Source organism: Sorex fumeus, unplaced genomic scaffold, assembly GCF_029834395.1.
Source record: "Sorex fumeus unplaced genomic scaffold, SorFum_2.1 ptg000026l, whole genome shotgun sequence".
NCBI classification, from domain to species: domain Eukaryota; kingdom Metazoa; phylum Chordata; class Mammalia; order Eulipotyphla; family Soricidae; genus Sorex; species Sorex fumeus.
In genome coordinates, this window is record NW_026606083.1 from 13,872,544 (window position 1) to 13,896,388 (window position 23,845).

A 23,845-nucleotide genomic window follows, 5' to 3' on the forward strand; every position below is an offset into this window, starting at 1 on the left:
TTTATTATTAAAATAATGAGATTTTGATATAAAACATAACATAAATGAACCTTAAAAATCTTATGGTAAATGAAATACGCCAGTTACAGAAGATCACATACTAGATGATTATTTATTTGTTTTGGAGCCACACTTGGTGGTGCACAGGGATTACTCTTGTTCTGCTCAAGGATCACTCACAGTGGTATCTGAGGATGATGTGGAGCTGGGGATTGAACCTGGGTCAGCTGCATGCGAGGCAAGTACCCAACCTGCTGTTTCTCCAGTCCCTGGTTATTATTTTTATAATACGAGAACTATAATAGGAAAATTCATAGAACTAAAGCAGGAGAGAGGCTACACGGGGCTGTAAGCAAGAGGAACAAGGAGTTATAGTGTAGGAGAGTTAGAGACTCTGGGGAGTTATGGTGGAGTTATGGTGTAAGGCAGTTATGGCAAAAGATTCTGTTTAATATGATGGAAAAGTACTGGAAATGTTTGGTAGCAATAGCTACAAAATAGTGTGTGCATTTAAAAGTAGAATAGTTCCTCATTTTCATGTCATGTATGTATTTAGCAAATTTTTTAAATGAGGGATTTCAAGTGATAAAATAGAATGACTGCAGATGTACTTGAGAACATCCCCTTACAAGAACATACAAAGGCAAAACCATAGAGCACTATCATGACTGGGAGCATAGGAAAACATATCTCTCTGTTTTGAGATATTGAATCCACTGTAATGGTGAAGCTGCCTACTGAGCTGAGAAACAGAACAACTCCAGAAGAGACGTCAGTCTAGATTGGGAAGCCACTGGCAAAAGGATAGTTAAGAGCTGACGACGCGACACTCAGACAGTTGGGAGAAACAGCTAATAGAAAAAGAGAGGAGTGTTGGAGCAGATGCTAATGGACTCTGAAGAAGAAATGAAAAAACCCCAGAGTTCTGGGAAGAATAACTGAATGCCATGTCGCGGAGGTCAAGTGGAAATAAAGGACTTAAAGTTTGAAATCAGCCCAAGGATCCAGTACAAGGTATGGGTACAAGGTTTGGTCATTACCAATAAACAAATGAGCAACGTTTGCATGTGCGATTTTAAAGCATCTATAATAGATTCTTTGTTCAACATTAAGGAACTGTTTCTTGATGATTTTACAAGGTGCTGCCTTATAATTGCAATAAAAAGAGAATAACAGTCTTACTATCACACCCCCAAATTAAAATGCTCAAATTCTTTCATTTATTCATGTGTGCATGAACATGATTAAGAATGCATAAAATAGTTGACCACAAATCAAGTATAAAAAGGTTACAGCTATTAACCTCTGACCATTATGGGATAAAATTCAAACACAGTAACCAAGAGATAACAAAAATTATGATAAATAAGAAGTCATACTGGAAATTTTAATATACTGAGAACTGGAAGAAGGGTGAAAACATTATTTATTAAAAAGTATGGGATGTCAAAAGATCAATGAAACCAAGAGCTGGTTCTTTGAGAAAATTAACAAGATCGATAAGCCTCTAGCAAAACTCACAAAGAAAGGGAGAGAGAAAACCCTAATAAACCAAATCAGAAATGAAAAGAGGGTCATTACAACAGAAACTACAGAAATTCAAAGGATCCTCAGGGAGTACTTTGAGAAGCTTTATGCCACAGAACATGAAAACCTCGAGGAAATGGATAAATTCCTAGACTCCTACAGACTCCCAAGGCTAAACCAAGAAGACCTGGAATACCTGAACAGACCTATCACCTATCAAGGAAATTGAAATGGTAATAAAAAGTCTCCCCAAGCACAAAAGTCCCGGCCTGGATGGATTCACTAGTGAATTCTTCCAAATCTTTAAAGAAGACTTACTCCCAATCCTCTTTAAGCTTTTCCACGAAATTGAAATATCAAAAACACTTCTGAACAGTTTCTACGAAGCAAATATTACTCTGATACCAAAAGCAGACAGAGATACCACAAAGAAAGAGAATTATAGGCCTATATCCCTGATGAACACAGATGCAAAGATCCTCAATAAATTACTACCAAACAGAATCCAACTACTCATCAAAAAGATCATACACCATGACCGAGTGAGATTCATCCCGAGGATGCAAGGATGGCTTAACATTCAGAAATCAATCAACATAATCCATCATATCAACAAAAGAAAAGATAAAAACCATATGATCATATCAATAGATGCAGAGAAAGCATTTGACAAGATCCAGAACCCCTTTATGATGAAAACACTAGCCAAAATGGGTATAGAGGGGACTTTCCTCAACATAGTTAAAGCCATCTACCACAAGCCTACAGCAAGCATCATCCTCAATGGGGAAAAACTGAGAGCCTTCTCTCTAAGATCAGGGGTGAGACAAGGATGCCCACTCTCTCCACTGCTGTTCAATATAGTACTGGAAGTACTTGCAATAGCGATTGGGCAAGAAAAAGATATTAAGGACATTCAGGTAGGAAAGGAAGAAATCAAGCTCTCACTATTCGCAGATGATATGATACTATACTTAGAGAACGCTATAACTTCTTCCAAGAAACTCCTAGAAACAATAGACTTGTATAGTAAAGTTGCAGGCTATAAAATCAATACCCAAAAGTCCATGGCGTTCCTATACGCAAACAGTGAGAGAGAAGAAAGCGACATGAAAAAAAATAATCCCATTCACAATTGTGCCCCAGAAAATCAAGTACCTAGGAATCAGCTTAACTAAGGAAGTAAAGGACCTGTACAAAGAAAACTACAAAGCGCTACTTCAGGAAATAAAAGAGGACATGAGGAAATGGAAAAATATCCCCTGCTCTTGGGTCAGGAGACTTAACATTGTCAAAATGGCAATACTTCCCAAAGCATTGTATAAATTCAATGCAATCCCTATAAGGATACCCATGACATTCTTCAAAGAAATGGAGCAAACACTCCTGAAATTTATATGGAACAATAAGCCCCCGCAAATAGCTAAAGCAATTCTTGGGAAAAAGAAAATGGGAGGAATCAACCTCCCTAACTTCAAACTCTACTACAAAGCAGTAATAAGTAAAACAGAATGGTACTGGAACAAAGGCAGAGCCACAGACCAATGGAATAGGGTTGAATACACTGACATCTCCCCTCAATCATATGATCATCTAATCTTTGATAAAGGTGCAAAAAATGTGAAGTGGAGCAAGGAAAGCCTCTTTAACAAATTGTACTGGCAAAACTGGATGGCTACATGCAAAAAAATGGGCTCAGAACTCTGCCTAACACCATGTACAAAAGTAAGATCAAAATGGATTAAAGATCTCAACATCAGACCAGAAACCATAAGGTATATTCAAGACAAAGTTGGCAAAACCCTCCATGACTTTGAAGCTAATGGTATCTTCAAAGATGTCACACCACTGGCTGAGCAAGTGAAAACAGAGATAGATAAATGGGTCTATCTTAAACTAAGAAGCCTCTGCACCTTCAAAGAAACAGTGACCAAAATACAAAAACAGTCTACAGAATGGGAAAGGATATTCGCCAAATACACATCTGACAAGGGGTTGATATCAAGGATATATAAAGTACTGGTTGAACTCCACAAGAAGAAAACATCCAACCCCATCAAAAAATGGGGCAATGAAATGACCAGAAAATTTCTCAAAGAAGAAATCCAAATGGCAAAAAAGCACATGAGAAAATGATCTACATCATTAATCATCAGGGAGATGCAGATCAAATCCACAATGAGATACCATCTCACACCTCAGAGACTGGCCCACATTCAAAAGAACAAAAGCAATCGATGCTGGCGCGGATGTGGTGAGAAAGGGACACTCCTTCACTGTTGGTGGGAATGCCGACTGGTTCAGCCCTTCTGGAAAACAGTATGGATGATTCTAAAAAAATTAGAATTTGGGCTCCCATTTGACCCAGTAATACCACTCCTGGGAATATATCTCAGAGAGGCAAAAATGTATAGTCGAAGTGACATCTGCACTTGTTTACTCATTGCAGCACTCTTTACAATAGTCAGAATCTGGAAAAAACCTGAGTGCCCAAGAACAGATGACTGGTTAAAGAAACTTTGGTACATCTACACAATGGAGTACTATGTAGCTGTTAGAAAGGATGAGGTCATGAAATTTACATACAAGTGGTACAACATGGAAAGTATCATGCTAAGAGAAATGAGTCAGAAAAAGAGGGATAGACATAGAAAGATTGCATTCATCTGGGGGATATAAAGTAACAAAATATGAGATTAATACCCAAGAATAGCGGAGATCAGCACCAGGAGAATTACTCCATAGCTTAGAGGCTAGCCGGGCATTCTATGGGAAAGGGCAGCTCAGATAGAGAAGGGAGCACCAAATAAAGGGCGTTTGGAGGATCCTCCCAGGAGGGGAGATGCATGTCAAAAGTAGACTATGGACTGAACATGTTTGCCACTCAATGCCTCTTTTGCAGATCACAACACCCAAAAGGAGAGAGAGAACACAGGGGATTGCCCTGCCACAGAGGAAGGTGGGATGGGGGGATGGGGGTGGGGGGATATTATCCATGGTGATGGAAAATGGGCACTGGTGGAGGGATGGGTATCTATCTGATCATTGTATAATCGAAACCCAAGCACAAAAATCTGTAAATCTACAACTGTACCCTATGGTGTTTCACTAATAAAATTTTTTTTTAAAAGTATGGGATGTAACAAAAGTAATATTTGGGGGGAAATACTAGCCTCATATTCTTACAGTAGAAAAGAACAAAACTATTTAGAAAAATTAGCTTAGTATCTAACCTCAGAAGTTAGAAAAAGAAAAGAAAAAAATGCAAAGGAAGTAGAAGTAATAAGATAACAGCAGAGAGAGAGAGTGAAAGAGAGATAGTGAAAGAGAGAGAAGAAAAATGCCTGCCATTGAGGCAGGTGGGGGGAGGGTTGAAGTGATGGGAGGAAAACTGGGGACACCAGTGCTGGGAAATGTACACTGGTAGAGGGATGGGTGTTAGAACACTGTATAGCTAAAACCAAATTATGAACAGCTTTGTAAGGATCTATCTCACAATGTTTCAATAATCTTGAAAAAAGAAAGAATATACCATCTGAAACTGATAAAACAGAAATATAAAAAGGATTACAAAATAAACTTTTTTTCACAAGATGGCTGGAGCGATAGCACAGCGGGTAGGGCGTTTGCCTTACAAGCGGCCAACATGGCCGACCTGAGTTCGATTCCTCCGCCCCTCTCGGAGAGCCCGGCAAGCTACCGAGAGTATTCGATATGCCAGACACAGTAACAACAAAGTCTCCAATGGAGACGTTACTGGGCCCGCTCGAGCAAATCGACGATCAACGGGAGGGCCTTTACCTTTACCTTTAATATAAAATATCGAGTGCTGATAAATAAGCAATATTACTAATCACGAAAGGATAAAGTTACATACATTTAATTTTAAAATCATAATAAAATCTGTCAATAATCTCATGCCAATAATTTTGAAGCCTCAGATGATTTTCTATAAAAAACACAGTAACATGGCTAGTTAAATAAAACAAATACCAAAAGGAGCCATTTAGTCAATAAAAATAAGTACTAAAAATTCCCCACAGACAAAATGAAAGAAAAATCATAGTGATCATTATTTCATAGAGAAACTCTACCAAGCTAATCATACATAAACTAACAAAGAACAGAAGAGACTCTTACTTTACATCAGTATCAGATCAAACAAAACCAGTAAAGGGACAACAAATACAAAATTTAGACTGAAAATTCTCCATAAAATATTTCCAAAATCAATCCATAAATTTGTAAAATATGTGAAATTTAATCAAGCTGGACTCTATTTGAAAATAGAAAATCTATTAGAACAATTCACCATACATATGAAAAGGTTAGAAGAGAAAAATTGATGCAAAAATGAATTGAAGGAAGATCAAAGATAATCACAGAAAAGCTTTTGCAAAAAAAAAAGTCTATTCATCTTAAAAACTTTTACAAAGTTATAAATAGAAAAAAAAACTGTCTTCAGTGATTAAGAAAGTCCCCTAAATCACCTACAGCAAAGGTATCAGACTCTTTCATTTCCCGTGTTACTGAAGAGTCTTTCAGAAAATGAGACAAGAAATGGGAGTGGGAGGGAGGGAGGGGAAGGAAGGAGGGAGGGAGGGGAGGGAGGGAGGGAGGGGAAGGAGGGAGGGAGGGGAGGGAGGGAGGGAGGGGGGAGGGAGGGGATGGTTTTAAGACTTGAAGTTACCTAGTCATCACTGTAAGTCAATACTGAGGCGGTCATTCATTCACAAACATTTAGAGACCACCTAAATACCAAATCCTCCTCTGACGCTGAAGTAGAGAAACAAAGAAAAACTGTCATTCTGTAGTCCATGAGGCATAAGACAGTTTCCATCTCTGCCCTCCATGGCCCTCAACACCCACAGCTCCCAGCCTCAAAGTCCTCCGGCCCTGGGAGCGCTTCACTCAGCTCAACAGGGGGTCTGTGACTGTCCGGCCCAGGATAGATCATCTACATCTACCTTCTGGTCAGCTTCTTCAGCAAGCCAGGAGTGATAACTTGAGAAGCAGAAATAGGGAAACAACCACAACAACCTGCTCAACCCACACATCTGCCTCTACCCCCAGAGGTCTTCCTTGACAATATGAGTCTTTGGGGGGGGGGGTGGGCGGTGGAGTTAGTCACACCCAGTGATTCTCAGGGGTTCCTTCTGGCTCTGCACTCAGGAATCACTCCTGGGATGCCAGGAATCGAACCTGGGTCTGCAGTGTGCAAGGCAAGCACCCTCCCTGCTGTACTATCGCTCTGGCCCCAATCTAATTCTTTCTTTTGGGATACAGGAGGCAGGCACACTTAGTGGTGCTCAGGAGTAACTCTTAGGTCTGTGCTCAAGGACCACTCCTGGCAGTGCTTAGGGGAATCATATGTGGTGCCTGGGAGTGAACCATGTCTCAGTCATAGCAAAATGCGAGGCAAGTGCTTTTCCCTCCATACAATCTCTCTATCCTTGAAAATTTGACTTTTTATAAGAGAAATTCTGTATTTATGATGATATCTGTCAAGGAATTATTCTGAATCCATCCTTGGGATGGCTGCTGTACTTTAAGTCAAGCTCCTATCCTTAACATATGATAGGCCAGGAGAATGGCTGGCATTGTTTTCTTCTACTTCTCAGAAAGCAGGAAGTGAAGGAAGGGAGATGAATTTCCTCAGCAGGTGATCACCACGAAATCCTCTCCAAAACCCAAAGTTACAGAAAACTCTGTTTCTTTGAAAATGAGAATCGGACTCCCCACCCCAAGGCAACAGTATGTGAACATCAGCAAGGCCCCGACCAGGCGAACAGGTCACTGGCCTTGCATGTGGCTGACCTACGTTCAATCCCTTGCACTGCATATTGTCCCCAGGAAGCCCCAGGAGTGATCCCTGAGCAGAGCAGGAGGAAGCCCCGAGCACTGCTTGTCTGGCCCCCAAATGAAAACAGAAAGATTTTCTCAATCTTTCACTAAATGCAGGTCTTTTTTGGAGTGAGTACCAGATGGATATAATGCTGTGCTGAGCAGTCAAAAAAGGAATCTGATTAAAAATAATAGAGGAAAGGTATCTTAAGAATCATATTAAACTTTTAAGAATGCTTTATTGCTCTTGCACATCTTTGTTTTAGGCCGGCCCATTTTCTAAGTAAATTGACCCTCTTTCCAAACACTTCAGCTAAGATCTCTCAGGAAAATGACGATGTGGAACAAAAATAGCACAGTCTCTGTTTCTCATTATCTCGTTTTGATTTTTGAACCAAGATCAGTCACTTTCTAAAAGCACTATGCAAGCATAAAATACATTTTCTGTTAATTCCTTTAAATATCTGTGTTTTAAAAAAAAGAAAAGAAAAGGGAGACTCTCCTTTTCATTTCTATCCTTGTTTTTGATTATAGATTCTACCATAATTTCCCCAGCTTTCCTCCCTTCTCAATTTCACCACAGAGTTCACAATCCAAACCCCATGTTTCAGAACTTGACATCTTCCATATGTTTCTCATATGCCTCTCTCACCCATCTGGATATAGTTTAGACATGGCAGAAATAACTCAAAGGCCTTGCTTTAAAACCCTTCTCATCATCATCTTCATACAAAGGAACATCTTGCATTCTACAAGTATTACTCTAAGGATAAAAATTACTCAACAATTAAGTGTGTGAAACAATTAAGTATGCAACACATCATTGACTAAGAAAAAGGAAGACACTGAGCTAAGATCTGACTACCTAGGATTTACTTTCCATGAAACAGTAAAATGGATACAACTTGATTTCCTGCTGTGGCTTTTGTTTTGGGGGTCACATTTCCAGAGTGCTCAGGGCTTCCTTATGTGGTTACCTGAGATCAAATCAGGGTCAGAAGCATGGAAGGAAAGCACCTCACCTCCTAGTCTATCTCTCTGGCCCTGGAACCTGCTTTGTTATAGTCTGTTGTCATCTCTTAGAAGTAGAACCCTGTGCCTCCCATTTCGTGTTAGCTGTGAACTGCCACTCCAGATCCCTTAGAAATGGCAGTAGGACTTCTGGTACTATATCCCAAGGATGCAAAAAAGCACAATAGGAATTACATCTGTACCTATATGTTCATTGCAGCACTGTTCACAATAGCCAACATCTGGAAACAACCCAGGTGCCCTACAACAGATGACTGGTTAAAGAAACTTTGGTACATCTGCACAATGGAATACTGTGCAGCTGTCAGGAGAGATGAAGTCATAAACTTTGCTTATAAATGGATAGACATGGAGAGTATCATGCTAAGTGAAATGAGTCAGAAAGAGAGGGAACGACATAGGCAGTCTGCACTCATTTGTGGAGTATAAAATAACATAACATGAGGCTGACACCCAAGGACAGTAGAAACAAGGGCAAGGAAGATTGCTACATAGCTGGAAGCCTGCCTCATGAGCGGAGGGGAGAAGGCAGCTGGAATAGAGAGGGAATCACTAAGAAAATGATGACTGGAGGAATCGGTAGGGATGGGAAATGTGTGCTGAAAGTAGATAAAGGACCAAACATGATGACCTCTCAGTGTCTGTATTGCAAACCATAATGCCCAAAAGTAGAGAGAGAGTATGGGGAATATTGTCTGTCATGAAGGCGGGGAAAGGGGGTATACCAGGAGACTGGTGGTGGGGAATGTGCACTGGTGAAGGGATGGGTGTTTGATCATTGTGTGACTGTAACACAAACATGAAAGATTGTAACTATCTCATAGTGATTTAATAAAATTTAAAAAATAAAAATTAAATTAAAAAAAGAAGAAGAAGAAAAAAAGAGAAATGGCAGTGGGAGAGAACCGCACAGTCTTGGTGATCTGGTCCAATCAGCCTCGTGCTACAGGGATGAAGTTGAACATCCTGAATCCTAATTTAGGCACTCTCTATGTTTGTTAGGATTAGCCCTGATTGATGAAATGAATCTGCATTTTGGACAAATAGTTTCTTGGACATTGATTTTTTTTTTTTAGGAATCTATCAAGAAACAGAATTACTATTTGCTTACAACTATGCTAGTTCCTGACCCAAGTGTCTATCAGTCAGTGAGCCCCTGACCAATGGTATGAATGTGGTAGAGACTAAGAGGGGGGGCAAATGCCAAAGAAAGAAGTCCTTTTCCTTGGTAACATAAGGTCTGAAAAGCTATGTGAAGGGTTTGCATTTTACTTAAGAGCCAAGATCATATTTAATTTACTCTCACTGGAGGAGTCTACCAGGGGAGGAACATGTGCCCACTTCCTGCCTAGTATGCAGTGGGACCTAGTATAGAGTAGGGCCCAGTATGCAGTAAGGACCAGTACAGAGTAGGGCCCAGTATGCAGTTGGGTCCAGTACATCATAGGGCCCAGTACACAGTAAGGCCTAGTATGCCATAGAATCTAGTACACAGTAGGGCCTAGTATGTTATAGAACCTAGTACACAGTAGGGCCCAGTACACAGTAGGGTCCCATACATAGCAGAGGCAGAAGGACAAGTTCTCATTCATCTATGGTATCCAGAGCGACACACAAGGTGTGGACAGTATCAAACGAGAATAAGCCCCGGGACTCCAGACCTAAGTACCAGGTTGGGGTTGGGGTGGGGGAATAACCAGGTGGATTAGAAGTAATGGGAGGTGGGGGGTGCGGGCACAAGTGGAGGGTCTGGAGCATGTGAGCAGTGGTTAGACAAGGGTTCAGTGCATGCTGGAACTGTGGTTGCCATCCATGAACGGCAGGGTGCGGGGAGAAAGATGGGACCAGATGTCACCCAGGGATAGGTCCTGGACACGTCAGTGGTGAGATATACAGTGACTTTGTACGGTGATATTATAAATGTCAACATTACTGCCACACTCTTACCTAAACCATAATTAACAGAAAAATCGGCAAAGAGTGGGCAACTAACAGAATAAACATATACCAGGAGAAAAAAGAGACCTGTAAGAGGAGTCAGTTCAGAGGGCCGGAGGGTATGTCCTGAGTCCAGTTCCCACACCATGTGGTCCCCCAAGCACTGCCCAAAGGGCTCCCAAGTGACATACCTGGAATGGCCTCAGGGCACCAAAGGGTGTGGCCCACAATTTGTAGTAGAATATGATCACAAACAGTTACTTTAGTAGGACAATTTAAGTACCCAAGCAATATTTGCCATGTCCCCACTTTCTGTGGATTTGTCACAGGTCCTGATTGATTAAAAATCCTGTGTCACTCACCCTAAATTTCAAATCATGTTTCTCTGGCCATCACTTCACTTAATCTAGGACCACTCAGAATTTGCTAATCCTGTCAACTCACAGAGTCCAAAAAAAAAGAAAAAAAATCTTACAGTTCCATGAAAAAAATAAGATTTTATACATCAACCAAACAAGTACTCCCAAACACCCAAAGCCTTGTTCTGGAAGGAGCAGACCAGTGTTAGGAGATGATCTCTATGTAAAGAAGCCTCGACAGAGATGAGAAGATAGAAAGGAATATTAGTGATGTTCGGGAAGCATTTCAATGTACCCAATGTTTTAAAGTCAAATCATTTTTCTGCAAAGAAATTTACTTAGGAAGGGTGGTGATTAGGGTGGGGAGGAAGATGCAGCTTCAAAAGAGAACAAGGGCTTCTCCAGAGAAGGAAAACCCAGGAACACATATCTCTGCTTGAGATGCAGCCAATCTCCAGGGTGGAGAATGTGCCACATTCCCAATTAAAAAAAGAAAGAGAGAATCACAGTACTGTGAAGGCGAGCATTCCACCCAGTGCTGCGCCCAGCGCTTTGGCATGTGCTGCTGATGTGTCAGGCGGGGCTCTCCGACCATTCTTGTGGTCATCTGAATGCTATTTTGACCCAGCGCTGTGACTCAAACAGGAAATTTGCAGAGACTCCCTCCACTTCCCACCGTCTTCTCGACAGTTGCTTGGACACATGTGTTGTGAGCTGTCCGTCCTATTCGTAACAGCACTTCCTTCACGCAGATTCATTGCGCTTAAACAATACACCATAAAAAAGAAAAAAAAAGATTTACAGAAACGACAGCTGGAGCCGGTTGCCTGGGGAGCTGACAATGTTCCAGACACATTCCACATTGGAGGGGTAAACTTCTGGGTAGCCAGGGCTGCTGAAGGTGCCTTCGGCCATGTGCAAGTTTCCACCACAGGCTGCAAGAAGGGAAAGAGGGTGAGTGGTGAGCAACAGTCAAATGCAGTCACCAGAAGGTGCTCTATGTGTCCAAGAATGCTAACATCAACTTCACATTGGAAAAGACCCATACTGGGGCTGGAGTGGCAATACAGCAGACAGGGTGACTGCCTTGCCTGCAATTGACCGGGGTTCGATTCCTGGCACCCCATGTGGTCTAACTAGAACTGCCAGGAATAATTTCTGAGTGCAGAGCCAGGAGTAATTTCTGAATGCCGAGCCAGGAGGAAGCCCTGAGCACTGCTGGCTGTGGCCTCAGATCAATATACAAATGAAAAAGACCCACATCATATACAGTAAGGAGAAGATTTGGGGTCCCTTGGCTAATATCCTTTCCTTTCTGTGAACTATAATGAAACACTGTTTTCCTAGGACAGCCCCTTTGTTGCCGAGAGGATTTTCAGCCCTGGCCTAGAATACCAGGCAATATTTCAGCTTTGCTTGCTTAGGAGAAGAATGAAACAACCCAACCCGAATTACAAGGCAATCAAGAGCTCTGAACGACCAAAAACAACAGGGAAATTAACAGCTGCCTGGCTCACAGACCTCCTTTCCCTCCTTCCTACCTCAGTGGACCTGGCCAGGAGCAGGGTCAGGGGGACTCAAGGGCAAGACAGTCCAGTCCGTTCATGAGTGCTGCCATGGATACTGGCTGTCCCAGCTGCCCCCCAAAGTGTGAATGAATCAGGTGACAAGACACAACTAGGCAAGAGGCCTTGAACATCCCAATCAATCCTCTTCACCTCCTCCTCCTGCACCAGTCACAAGAGCTGAGGTCTGACAACGACCCAAGAGACTCTGACCCACATCCACGAGAAGCTAGTGGTGGTGGGGGAGGCACCAAGGTGGTCTCAGGAGACAGTCTCCAAGCCAAAGGAGTTCCAAAGACCAAACCATAGCTTTCTAGCACCCCTGATATTCTAATGGTGCCATCTGCTGAGATTTCTTACCAGATGATGAAGGCCTGAATGCAGCATGGAAACCCTCCAAGGTGGCACTATCATCAGAGATGAACTTCAGTGTCAGGGCAGTGCTGAAGGACGTGATGGGATGTGGCATAGAGGTGCCACAGAAGCGACCTAAATAAAGGATGAGGATGGGGTAGTGAGCAATGGCACCATTGGTTATGGTTCCTAGCAAGCAGGTACCTGTCAGAATCCCAAAGGGCCGAGCCATCCAAAGAGATCTCTAACTGGAGAACCACTTAAATCAGAGTTCGTGTTTGACACTGTGCCTGAGAATGCATGAAAAACAAACGCAAGCCAAAAATCATCTGTAAGCAGGATAAAGAGCATTAGGGGAGAAGGGAACTTGCATAGATGAACTGACCTCACACCTAACAGATCTCCAGCCCAGGAGACCTTGTGTCAACAGAACCATGACCTAGGAAAGCCAGCAATGAGAGCAGAGCAAAGTGTGGGTGATGGAGCCAGAACACTTGGGCTCCGTTTCTGACTCAGTTTCCCCATTTGAGAAATCAGGATGTCAAGGAAAACAAACCCATATTGCCAAGGCATGAGGATTTATATAAAGAGCTTAGACCAGCACTCAGCATGAGGCCAGGCCCCATCAGTATGCGTTGACACAATACACAAAAAATAATGTGCTAAGAGAGAGCTGTGTGGTAATATTATTTGTGAAACACTGACTGAAAGCAAGCGGGCGTGTGTGCAGAGCAGAGTGTATTCATTGACTGCCCGCTGCTGCCTCAGGTACTGCCTGATCCTGGGAACAAAGCCAACACAGAGCATGTCCTTTCTCTGATGGAGACTGTCTGCTACAGACACTGGTAGGACAGAGTTCCCACTGGATCAACCCACCAGCAAAATATAAATGAACTCAGAGGGTTGCATCAGAGAGTATTTCAGGAAACAGTAATCAGTAATCTTTTCTTTTATTGGGATATCAAAAATATTCCAATGTCTCTTCCTCTTCTCTTCCTTCACCTTTTTCCCTTCTTCCCACCTTTCTCTCAAGTGTTCAAATGCTGAACGAATATAATGAGAATTTTCTCAAAAAATGCTTGCTGGTGCTGAGATGGATTAAAATGACTTCTGTGTAAAGCAGCTACAGGTATAAAGTATGTCTTTGGGACTGGAATAAGACAATGCACAGGGTGCTTGCCTTGCACACAGCGAGCCTGGCTTCAATACCTGGGCACTGCATAGGGTTCCCCCCAAGCAATTCCAGGTGTGATCCCTGAGCATAGAGTCAGAGCGAAATCTAAGTACGGCTAAGTATGGCCCAAAACAGAAGGAAGGAAGGAAGGAAGGAAGGAAGGAAGGAAGGAAGGAAGGAAGGAAGGAAGGAAGGTGGGTAGGAAGGAAGGGGGGAGGGAACTCCTCTGGGTTTTAGATTTGAGGGCAAGCTGGCTGCAGTGTCTGTCCCCATTGATGGCTGGCATTGACTGGGCTGATCTGGCTACTAGAGAGCATCCCCCTCCTCCATCACGGCTCAGGTGCATCCCTCCCAATGTTGTGTGTTCAGTCAAAAGAGGCCGCCTTCTCTGAATTAAAGAAGGAAAGAAAAATGTCCCTGACTAGGAACGTGGGGCACTTCTGGAACCTCACCTTTGATCCTGCATTCCCCCTGCCCCTCCCCTCCCCGACAATGACCCTGGCTTGGCTTCTGTGGCTCTTGGCTTTGGGGCCTGCATGGCAGCCTCAGACGACAGTCCCTGCCCCGTGAGAGCATGACTGAAGCACAGCCAAGGCCATGGATGTCAGGGCAAGGGCAAAGCAGTACCTCGGAGGGGCGCATCCTCGTGAGCTCCATCCAAGACCTCCACAAAGTCCCCTGCACACCCTGCGCTGCTGTTGCCGGCCAGTGCGAAGTGAGTGAAGGACAAGGTGATGTGATTGGCTGAAAGACACAGATTGAGGGTGGGCAGAGAGTCAGGTGGGACGGGAGCAACAGGCTCCTGACCATCTATCTCATCACATCTCCAAGGCCTGAGCAGGCCAGGTGGAAGCAAGAGCTGCCGGGCTGAAAGGTTTTCTACTTTTTTTATTTTTTATTTATTTTTATTTTATTTTTATTTTTTTATTATTGAATCACTGTGAGCTACAGTTACAAAGCTCTCATGTTTGAGTTTCAGTCATACAATGATGAACACCCATCCCTCTACCAGTGCACATTCTCCATCACCAATGTACCCAGTATTACCTCCCTTTCCAACCCTCCCCCTGCCTTTATGGCAGACAGTTTGTCCCATATCCTTTCTCTCTACTTTTGGGCATTATGGTTTGCAATACAGATACTGAGAGGCTATCATGTTTGATCCTTCATCTACTTTCAGCACACATCTCCCATCCAGAGCGATCCCTCCAACCATCATCGACTTAGTGATCCCTTCTCTATCCTAACTGCCTTCTCCCCCAGCTCATGAGGCAGGCTTCCAACTATGGGGAAATATTCCTGGTCGGAAAGGTTTTCTTTGGAGAGTAACAGGATGGAGGGAAATGGCAATGCTGGTCGGTCTGCAAGTTCGGAGGTTCAGCCCAGGCGCTGTGGAGAGTCCTGCTGGAATAAACAGTCTCCGACATTTGAATATCAGCTGTCTCTCTCAGTGATAATTTTCTTCCATTCTGTGCTGGTAAATAAGCCACTCTTTTCTCCCTGGCACACAGACCTGCCTCTCTGTTCTACTTCAGGCCCAAACTGGGGCTCGAGAGGTTCTGACTCACTTTTGAAGAAAGCTTTGAATCCCTCGCAAACATTCACTTTTAAGTGCCCGGGTATGTTTCCCTACTGTGGCTCTTCCCAGCTACCTGATCTGGAGAATTGGAGCTTTTCCTGTTGCAGTCCTTGAACAAGTGAAAACTTTCATCTAACTGCTTGCTGAATGACCAGAGATTATCCTCAGGAGCAGAACTGCCCAGCTCTGGGCACGAGCTTCCTGTGTCTGGCTGGCTGGTACCTTCAGCTGACGCTTCCAACTCCCACCCACAAGGACGAAGGATAACATAGGCTTCAACGTAGCCTAGGGTCCCTCTGTGAAGACTTGACAGCCCCAGGAAAACTATTAGAGAACACTGAAACCAGTCTTTCTTTTTTTTCAGATCCACTAATGGGGTCTCATTAGCCTAAGTGACTTGTCTATTTTCTTGCAGGTCATGAATTATAGAACAGAGCCAAGAACTTAATGTCTTTCCCACATTATGTCTGAAATCATATTTTTCCCCCTGAAAACCTTCAGGAATGACAGGGCTCCTAATGATCTCACAATTACCACCATGCTTCACACCACACATACACACACACACACACACACCCCTCCCCTCATTGCAGAAAATTTGCCTGAATACTGGAGTCTCCTTCCCATTTTCTCTCTAAAATCTGGACAGTGATCCTTCCCACCAGGTTGTTGCCAGGTCAGAGATAAGATTGTGGGATTGATGAGAGACAGGATTCTGGGATTCTAAAGGGAAGCCCTGTGAGCACTTAAGCATTTCTCCTAGGTCTGTGCTGGAATGTTTGACACGTGCACTGCAGAAAAGAGACGGCTTTATAATTAGCTTTCACTTTGATTGAAGATCAATAAGCTTGTGGTATTGCATTCCCAAGCTATACACTTATGATTCTCCAGCCTCCTCTTCTTACTATTCACGTGTGCATGCAGCCACTGCCTGGAGCACCCACAGCACTCACAGCATATGTGTCAAAAGCAAGTTATTTAGTACTTTTTTGTTCACCCCCAACCTCAGAAGCCTATTGATGCCTTGAAGTTATGGGGTTTTGTGTTTATTTTTAATTTACTATTCTTTGATCCATAAAAATAAAATTAAAAATAAAGCATACATAGGAAAGAACCAGAAAGATGACAAAAAATAAAAGACTAGAGCATAGATTCTGCATGCAGGAGGCCTGAGTTTGAATCCCAGTACTGCTTGGTTTCCCGGACAATGCCAGAAGTAACCACCTGGGCATCTCACTAGAAGTTGCCTCAGAGCACTGCCAGAGTTGGCTGCCTCATCAATCAATCAACAAATGGCAAAAATGACTTCCTCATCAGAATAGGAAATGTATGTTCTCAGGTGTATAAGGAACAGGACTTGCACAGAGAGGAGAGGAAGGCCATTCGTTGTTGGCGCTGAGACCAGAGCATGAGTCAGAGACTGACATCCCCCCAGACACCCTCTATCCTGGATATCTGATCATGCCTGTTTTTGTTACTTACAAGGAGGCTGGGCTTGAAGGATCCAGCTACAGTTCTGATTGGTTGGGTAGTAGCCAGGGAAGAGGGGAGAGGCGATGGTGTCCTCAGAGCTGGCCAGGATGAAGCCTCCACAGGCTGAGGAGCACAAACACACAGGGAAAGTCAGAGACTCTTGCTTTCGTACTGATGCTACAGAACAATTATTGGGAGTGTGGAAGTATGAATGACTTGACTTATTTCTGAAAGCCACACCAAGGAAGTCGTTTGCCAAGAGAGCTGCATAGATGACATGGGACTCTGGAAATGGATTGCACATTTATCACAATACTCTTCAATTACAGGAAGCAGAATGCCACAGAACAGCGGAGCCCATGGTTGTGAGCTGCCTGCGTTCTCCCAGCAGAATCTCGGCAATGATTCATGCCCTGGGCCCATTTATAAGTGACAGGCATTGGGACCATTATCATAAGAACAACTTTTTAATGAAAATAAATGCTTGTTCCAAGACTCTTTGGAACAAGACTTCCATAGGATGACTATGCATCATTACTGGAGCTTCTTCTTCTTCTTTTTCTTCTTTTTTTTTTTTCGCTTTTTGGGTCACATCCAGCGATGCACAGGGGTTACTCCTGGTTCTTCACTCAAGAATTACTCCTGGCGGTACTCAGGGGACCATATGGAATGCTGGGAATCAAACCCGAGTTGGCTGCGTGCAAGGCAAATGCCCTTCCCGTTGTGCTCCAGCCCCATTACTGAAGTTTTAAGTTCTATGAGAGCCCCAAGAGTGAGCATTTGTGGCCAGCTGGAGAGCAGGAGAGGGGTCTGGAGGAGATGGAGAGTGAAGAGCAGACCCTAGAGAGGGAATTATCAGAGCAGAGCGGCAGGGAGTTAACTCTGGAAGACAACAGGGAAGAGTGGCTGAGATTAAGGAGGCTCTCAGAACAGTCCAGATAAGACATAGTAGGGGAAACATTAAAGCAGAACATAGATGATTCATTGAAAGAACAAACATGTTCAGAGGCTGTTCTTCCCTTGAAACCATGGCAAATGGTTGAGTTATACCATCTGTCTGGATCCCACATTCTGAGACCTGGACTCAGAAATGACCCCTGGGCTGAGTTCTCTCCTGCCGCATATGAGCAAGTTCACGGAAGCAGAAAGAATGACTGGCCAGACTGATCTCATCTGAAATAACAGCTTCGTCTCAATAAACACCAGCCAACTGCCAACCCTCCCAGTCATGGGTCCTAACTCTGACAGGTAGACTAGAGTAAATCTCAGAATGAACCAGTGAAAGGTCAAGGATGGGAAGGCCTAGTGAAATGCACAGAGATGCGGTGACTGAAGAGTGAAAAACCATGGGCAAAACCCCCAACCCCAAATGGAAAAGAGCAGAATTCAGCAACGAGAGGCTCGCTGTGACACACCAGTCTCATGATGTGGCATGGAGTGTCTTCTTCCAGTCCCAGCCTAGATAAAATAATTAGAATAAAACTTTGTTTTATACTGTCCCTTGTTTTAAAGGAACTTTAAACTACCATGTAACCTGAAAACTTGGTTAAGGTAACTACTGAAAGGAAACCAGGACAGACTTAAAATAAGTCAGATGAAGGTGACATTACATGTATCCGCTGGTGGAAAGGTCATATACTGTCATACTTCATTCTTTCTATTTTGGTTGTCACACAGTAAACAGCTGGGGCCCGTATCTGAGATCTGGACTCATTCCATGGCGACATCTAGAAGGAGCACAAGAAACACCAAGCCCATGCCTTGGGGATACCCCCCTGAATACTCGCCTTGCCTGAAGTCAGCACGAAAGCCCCGGGTCTCTCTGGAAGCGCCAGTCTGAAATCTCACAAAGAGGCTGTCTCCAGAGGAGAAGATGGGGTTGGTCACTGGCTGTCTCCCACACACCCCGACAAGACGGGTAGTTGCAGAGCTCAAACCGTCATAAACCTACAGAGAAAGACAAGGCGGGAGATTGTGACTCAGCCCCTCCTGCTTCATATCTGTGAGGCCATGTCCCTCCACTCAGGGGACCAAGGTGCATTTGACTCATTTGATGTCCCTAGAACTTTGTCGCCATGAATAGAGATTGATGGGAAAGTCTGATTCTTTGATTATCTGGAGAGAGGGAATCGATGGGGTTCAGTAAGTGTGTCTACGTCAGAGTGGCCCTTAGCTCTCTGGATGTTTCATCAACATCACTTTATCTACAGTCCATCTTCCCGCCCCGATACCAGTGCAAGGACATGGGGCCATACCACCACCCATGCTCAACTCATTTGGCACAAGAAAGTATTGATGAAAACACTGTAGCACTGTCCTCCCATTGTTCAACGATTTGCTCGAGCAGGCACCAGTAACGTCTCCTTTGTGAGACTTGTTACTGTTTTTGGCATATCGAATACACCATGGGTAGCTTGACAGGCTCTGCAGTGCGGGCTCGATACTCTCAGTAGCTTGCCGGGCTCTCTTTGCAAGGCAAACACCCTACCCACTGTGCTATCCAGCCCATCAATGAAAACAATAGGTGAAAAAGAATGATGGTCAACCATTCATATTCAGACACTCCACTGTCTGAATATGAACTTCTTGCTGGAACTTCTTGCTCTTTGTGGGCATAGCTCATTGATTAATAATATGCAATAGAAGGAAGTATTCTTGAAATATATACAGAATTATAAGATAAGTCTTTAAAGATATATACAAATTATAAATACACACAGTTCAGAAGTTAGATACACACATGTAGACACAGATATAAGGCTCTGTGTCTGTGCCATGCCCAGTATCTGTATGACCCTCCATACATACCACTGAAATATAACTTACCAGACCCAAACACACTCAAATTTTCATGTACTTAAAATAACCACCTTGACTGCTGAAAGTGAAACTTGCTCATTTTCTTGGCACTTTGTCTTGTATGATTATTTCCCCCATGCTCTTCTGTCTAGATCAGGGGAAAATGAGTTTCTTTTCTTTGGAGGAGAATAAAAATAGCAACCATTCATCAAATGCTTATTATGTGCCAGGAACTGGATTCAGCCCTTCACATACTTTGTCCCATTTTCTCCTCCCAAGATCTTTCTGTTTTTGTTTTTTATTGTGTGTGTGTTTTTTTATCCCTATGTTTTTAAGATGAGAATAATTGATGATAGAGGACCTAAGACATCAGGCCAAGTCACCTGTTTCCTGAGAAGTCACAGTCATGCTGAAGCAGAGAATGAGATTCTAGAGGCCAAATGAAAACTTCCTTTGTCCAATGCAAATGATCAATGAAGCTTGATCAATGCATCAAGCAGTCATCCACTAGCATGGGAGTAAAATGGGGAGCTAAACGATCGCTGGTTCTCTCTAAATAAATTGTCATTTATGCGTTATTGGAAGTTCTAGGGGGAAAACTAGAAAGTTTATCAATTTAACAGAAGAGAACTTCACACGAATTACTTAAAACACCCAGTGCTGACACTGATTATAACCAGTGTTCTCTTCAGCGTATTAGTTCGATTGGGAAGCTATTCTCAATTTACTTTATACTTCACACAGATCACACATCAACAGGATTTTTTAATCCTTTCATTTGGTTTTGGATGGTTGCCTGAGCCCGCCAGGAACAATCCCTGAGTGCAGAGCTAGGAATAAGCCCTGAGCACTGCTGGGTGTAACCTTAAAACCAAAACAACAACAATAACAATAAAAACAGTGTTCAAACTAAGAATTTATACTACATTAGAAACTAAATTTTGACACAGAAAACTGTAGCTTAGTTTAAACGTGGCGTCAAAGTTGGTTTTATAATTTTATTTACTTGATATATACATTTAAAATGTAAACATTAAATGAAAAGTAAAAGAAAAAGAGACTACTCTAGGCAGTGATTAGCAGAGGCAGAAATTTAATCTTCTCTCTCCAGATTCTCTATGTCAGTACGTTGCTTCTCTTCTAAATCTGTGTGATTGGTACAAAATTATGTGTATCTAATTGTCATTTTCTGGAAATATAAGACTGTAGTTTATCAAAAAGGCAATCGACTTTTTAAACATTTGAAATAGCAATTCTTCTATTTGAAAGCATACTTGAAACTTGTAATATCAAATCAATTTAAGTTTTAATTTAAAAAGTTATGAGAAGCACTTCAAGCAAGAAAATGTGAGAAACCTGGGAAAATTATGAAAATTATCAAACAGACATTTTCTTTTTCTTCTATTCATTCCCAAGACAGAGCTAACAAATTATATTTCTATTGACTATATATACAACATTCATATCTCTTATAGATAGAGAATTCTGAAGTCTACCTGAAAATTGATTTTCTGATCTATTACTAAGTGGTGAAAGTCAGAGAAACATATAAAAACAAATACAAGTCTACATCTCAACTCACTTATTTCTCGATGACACTAGCAAAATCAAATTTTGAAACTGAGTCTAAAAAGAACAAAATGAGGGCACTTTTTCTGATAAGAGAGGTTCTGTAAATTGAGACAAATCTGGAAGCATGAGAATCTAATTACACAGAGGAGGCTATTCCCTGGTCTTCTTACAAATCACCCAGGGTTACTTAAAATTCCAAAGTACCAACACACACTCAAAATTCCTAACCTTGACCCAGGGTGGGTGAAATGTTCAAACTCATGCCTAGCATGTACAAGGTCCTGAGTCTGAGTTCCACCACCTGACCCAGCTCCCCCAGGCCTGGAAATTGATGTTCTGATCTATTTCAGATCTGAAGCTCCCAAGCAGGCCTCTGAGACAGAGAACTAAGGTTGAGGGACTCCCGGGGTTAAGAAAACGCTCAAATCCCTCCTAGTCTGGACAACAGAAAGATGGAGCAGACCCAGGAATGGGCATTGGCTGTGCACTGTGGGCAAGGGTGCCTTCTGGGGCAGGCTTTCAGTCCTGCAAGTCCAAAAAGAAACCCAGCGCCTTCTTGATATTTTTTATGTTTTCAAGAATGGATCTAGGGTGTGTTATGTGGAGTGAAGATAGTCTGAGGGAGAGGAACAGACTCAGAACGATCTCTCATAGGTGGGATGTGAAGAACCCTCCAAGGGGATAATCAAATGCCCAAGGGCCATAGAAACGTAGAGATGGAGAACTGGTCTTGCGTGGGAAGCTTGTCCCTGGGGTGGAGTTGTGGGGGATAAGTTAGGGAATAATACAGTGGGAGGCTTTGGGGGACGGGAAATGTGCTGCCACTGGGGCGGGCGTTAAACTGAGGACTTTGGTAGAAGGAAGAAGATGCTGGTGAAGGGACTGGTGTCGGAACCTTGTATGCCTGAAACTCATTCACAGATATCTTTGTAACTTTGTGACTCACGGTAATTCAATAAAAAAAATTAGTAATGGAAAACAGATTGTGAGGCCCATAATTGTATGACTGAAACTCAAACATGAAAGTTTTGTAACTGTAGCTTACAGTGATTCAGTAAAAATAAATAAATAAATAAAATAAAGTAACGGAGAACACTCGAATCCAAGCCATACCCCTAGACTCCAGGATTCTATGCTTACATCCTGTGAGCACCCTAAGAGAGTCCTGAGCCATGCAAGAACAGGACTGCACACAGCCAGAGAATTTGGAACACAGGGTACAGTGGGGTACCATGGAGACAGTCCCTCACCCCACCCAGTGCCCTGAATGCCCTTCTAGCTAGAAGTTAGAATGGATATAAAGTACAGGCTTTAGTCTCTCATGCTGTGACATTTGAGAAGATTTGGGTTGATTCTTTTTCAAAGGTCATTGGAATCCAAAGTGATATAAAGTGACCCAGGAGAAGAACTCCGTTTAGGGAAGAGCTGCAAATCTATTTCTATCTGTGTGGAACCTCTGTTCACTCCTGGTATGGCCATTTGAGGACCCGAGGAGCCCAGCAAAGGAGTTTTCCATTTACATACCTTTAACTGACGATGCAAAAAAGTATGATTTCATCATCTACACTATTTAAAGCAAAATTCTTTTTGGTGAGATTGAAAAATGAAATGATTTCTTAGAGCCAAACACGCCGAAGGGGTTCTCCAAGGATGACTACAACAGGGGGGATGATGAGATTTTCTCTGACTCTGGACAAGTTTCTCTCCTCCCTCTCCTTCAGTTTCCCATCAAACAGAAAGGACACACACATTTTGCTCATCCAGTTCACTAGAAATAAATCAACAAAAATCAATGAGCACTTAGGATGGATCCTGCCGTCCAGAGGACTTAGTAGATTCTCCACCGAGTGAGACTGAAAGATAATCACATAGTGAAGAAATGAAGAAAACTGGAGATGAAACCGAAAAAGAAGTTCCAGGATGGAGATTTCTCTAACACTCTGGATGAGTCAGGAGATTAGAGAGGAGAGAGAGTCTGTGGAAATTGGGAAGAGCAGGATGGCGGGTGGTATGTAACCTCTGACCCCGATCCAGTGAATCATGCTCTCTAGCTAGTCCTCCCCCTGGAGTTTGGTATGGCCCCAAACCTCCTGAAACAGAAAGTACAGCCAAATGGTGGTCTCTCCGGTGACCAGAAAACAAGAGATGTACTTTTTCTTTTCTCTCTCTTTCTCTCATCTTAAAGATGGGAAGAGATCATTCCTCCCCCTTATCTCCAATATATTGAAAATTGTATACACATTATATACTATCACCATGAAGGTAAGTTATTCCTACTCCATTATAGAAATTCTCATCAAACATTTCTTTGAGAAATTTGGCAGCATAGAGAAAATGTAAAAGCTACCCCTTACATTTCTAGATGTTTGCCCTCGAGAAATTCTTGCATGGCTGCATACAGAAATCTTATTAGAATGTTCATTTGAAAAGGGTTGCAGCAGCAAAATACTGAGAGCAATGTGCATTAATAGAGGAATGGGTAAATGACTAATGGTAGGTTCATAAAATGGAATGTTTATGGGGCTAAAAGAATGTCTTAGATCTGAATGCAGTACAATGTAGAGAATGTTAAATGTTAATAGGAGATTGAGTTCTAAAAAGTGAAAGTTAAAGACTTCTTGTGTGATAT

At 42.7% G+C, this 23,845-nt stretch overlaps 1 protein-coding gene across 1 annotated transcript in view; it reads right to left on the minus strand.

Annotated features, from left to right (window-relative positions):
* CUBN (cubilin) overlaps nucleotides 1-23,845 on the minus strand; it is a 277,528-nt gene that overhangs the window by 111,037 nt on the left and 142,646 nt on the right. The window contains exons 32-36 of the mRNA XM_056114630.1: nucleotides 18,633-18,792; nucleotides 16,855-16,968; nucleotides 14,421-14,537; nucleotides 12,626-12,754; nucleotides 11,503-11,635 (exon numbers count right to left, since the gene is read on the minus strand). Of these exons, the coding sequence (XP_055970605.1) occupies nucleotides 11,503-11,635; nucleotides 12,626-12,754; nucleotides 14,421-14,537; nucleotides 16,855-16,968; nucleotides 18,633-18,792 (653 nt within the window). The remainder of the gene's footprint in view (nucleotides 1-11,502; nucleotides 11,636-12,625; nucleotides 12,755-14,420; nucleotides 14,538-16,854; nucleotides 16,969-18,632; nucleotides 18,793-23,845) is intronic.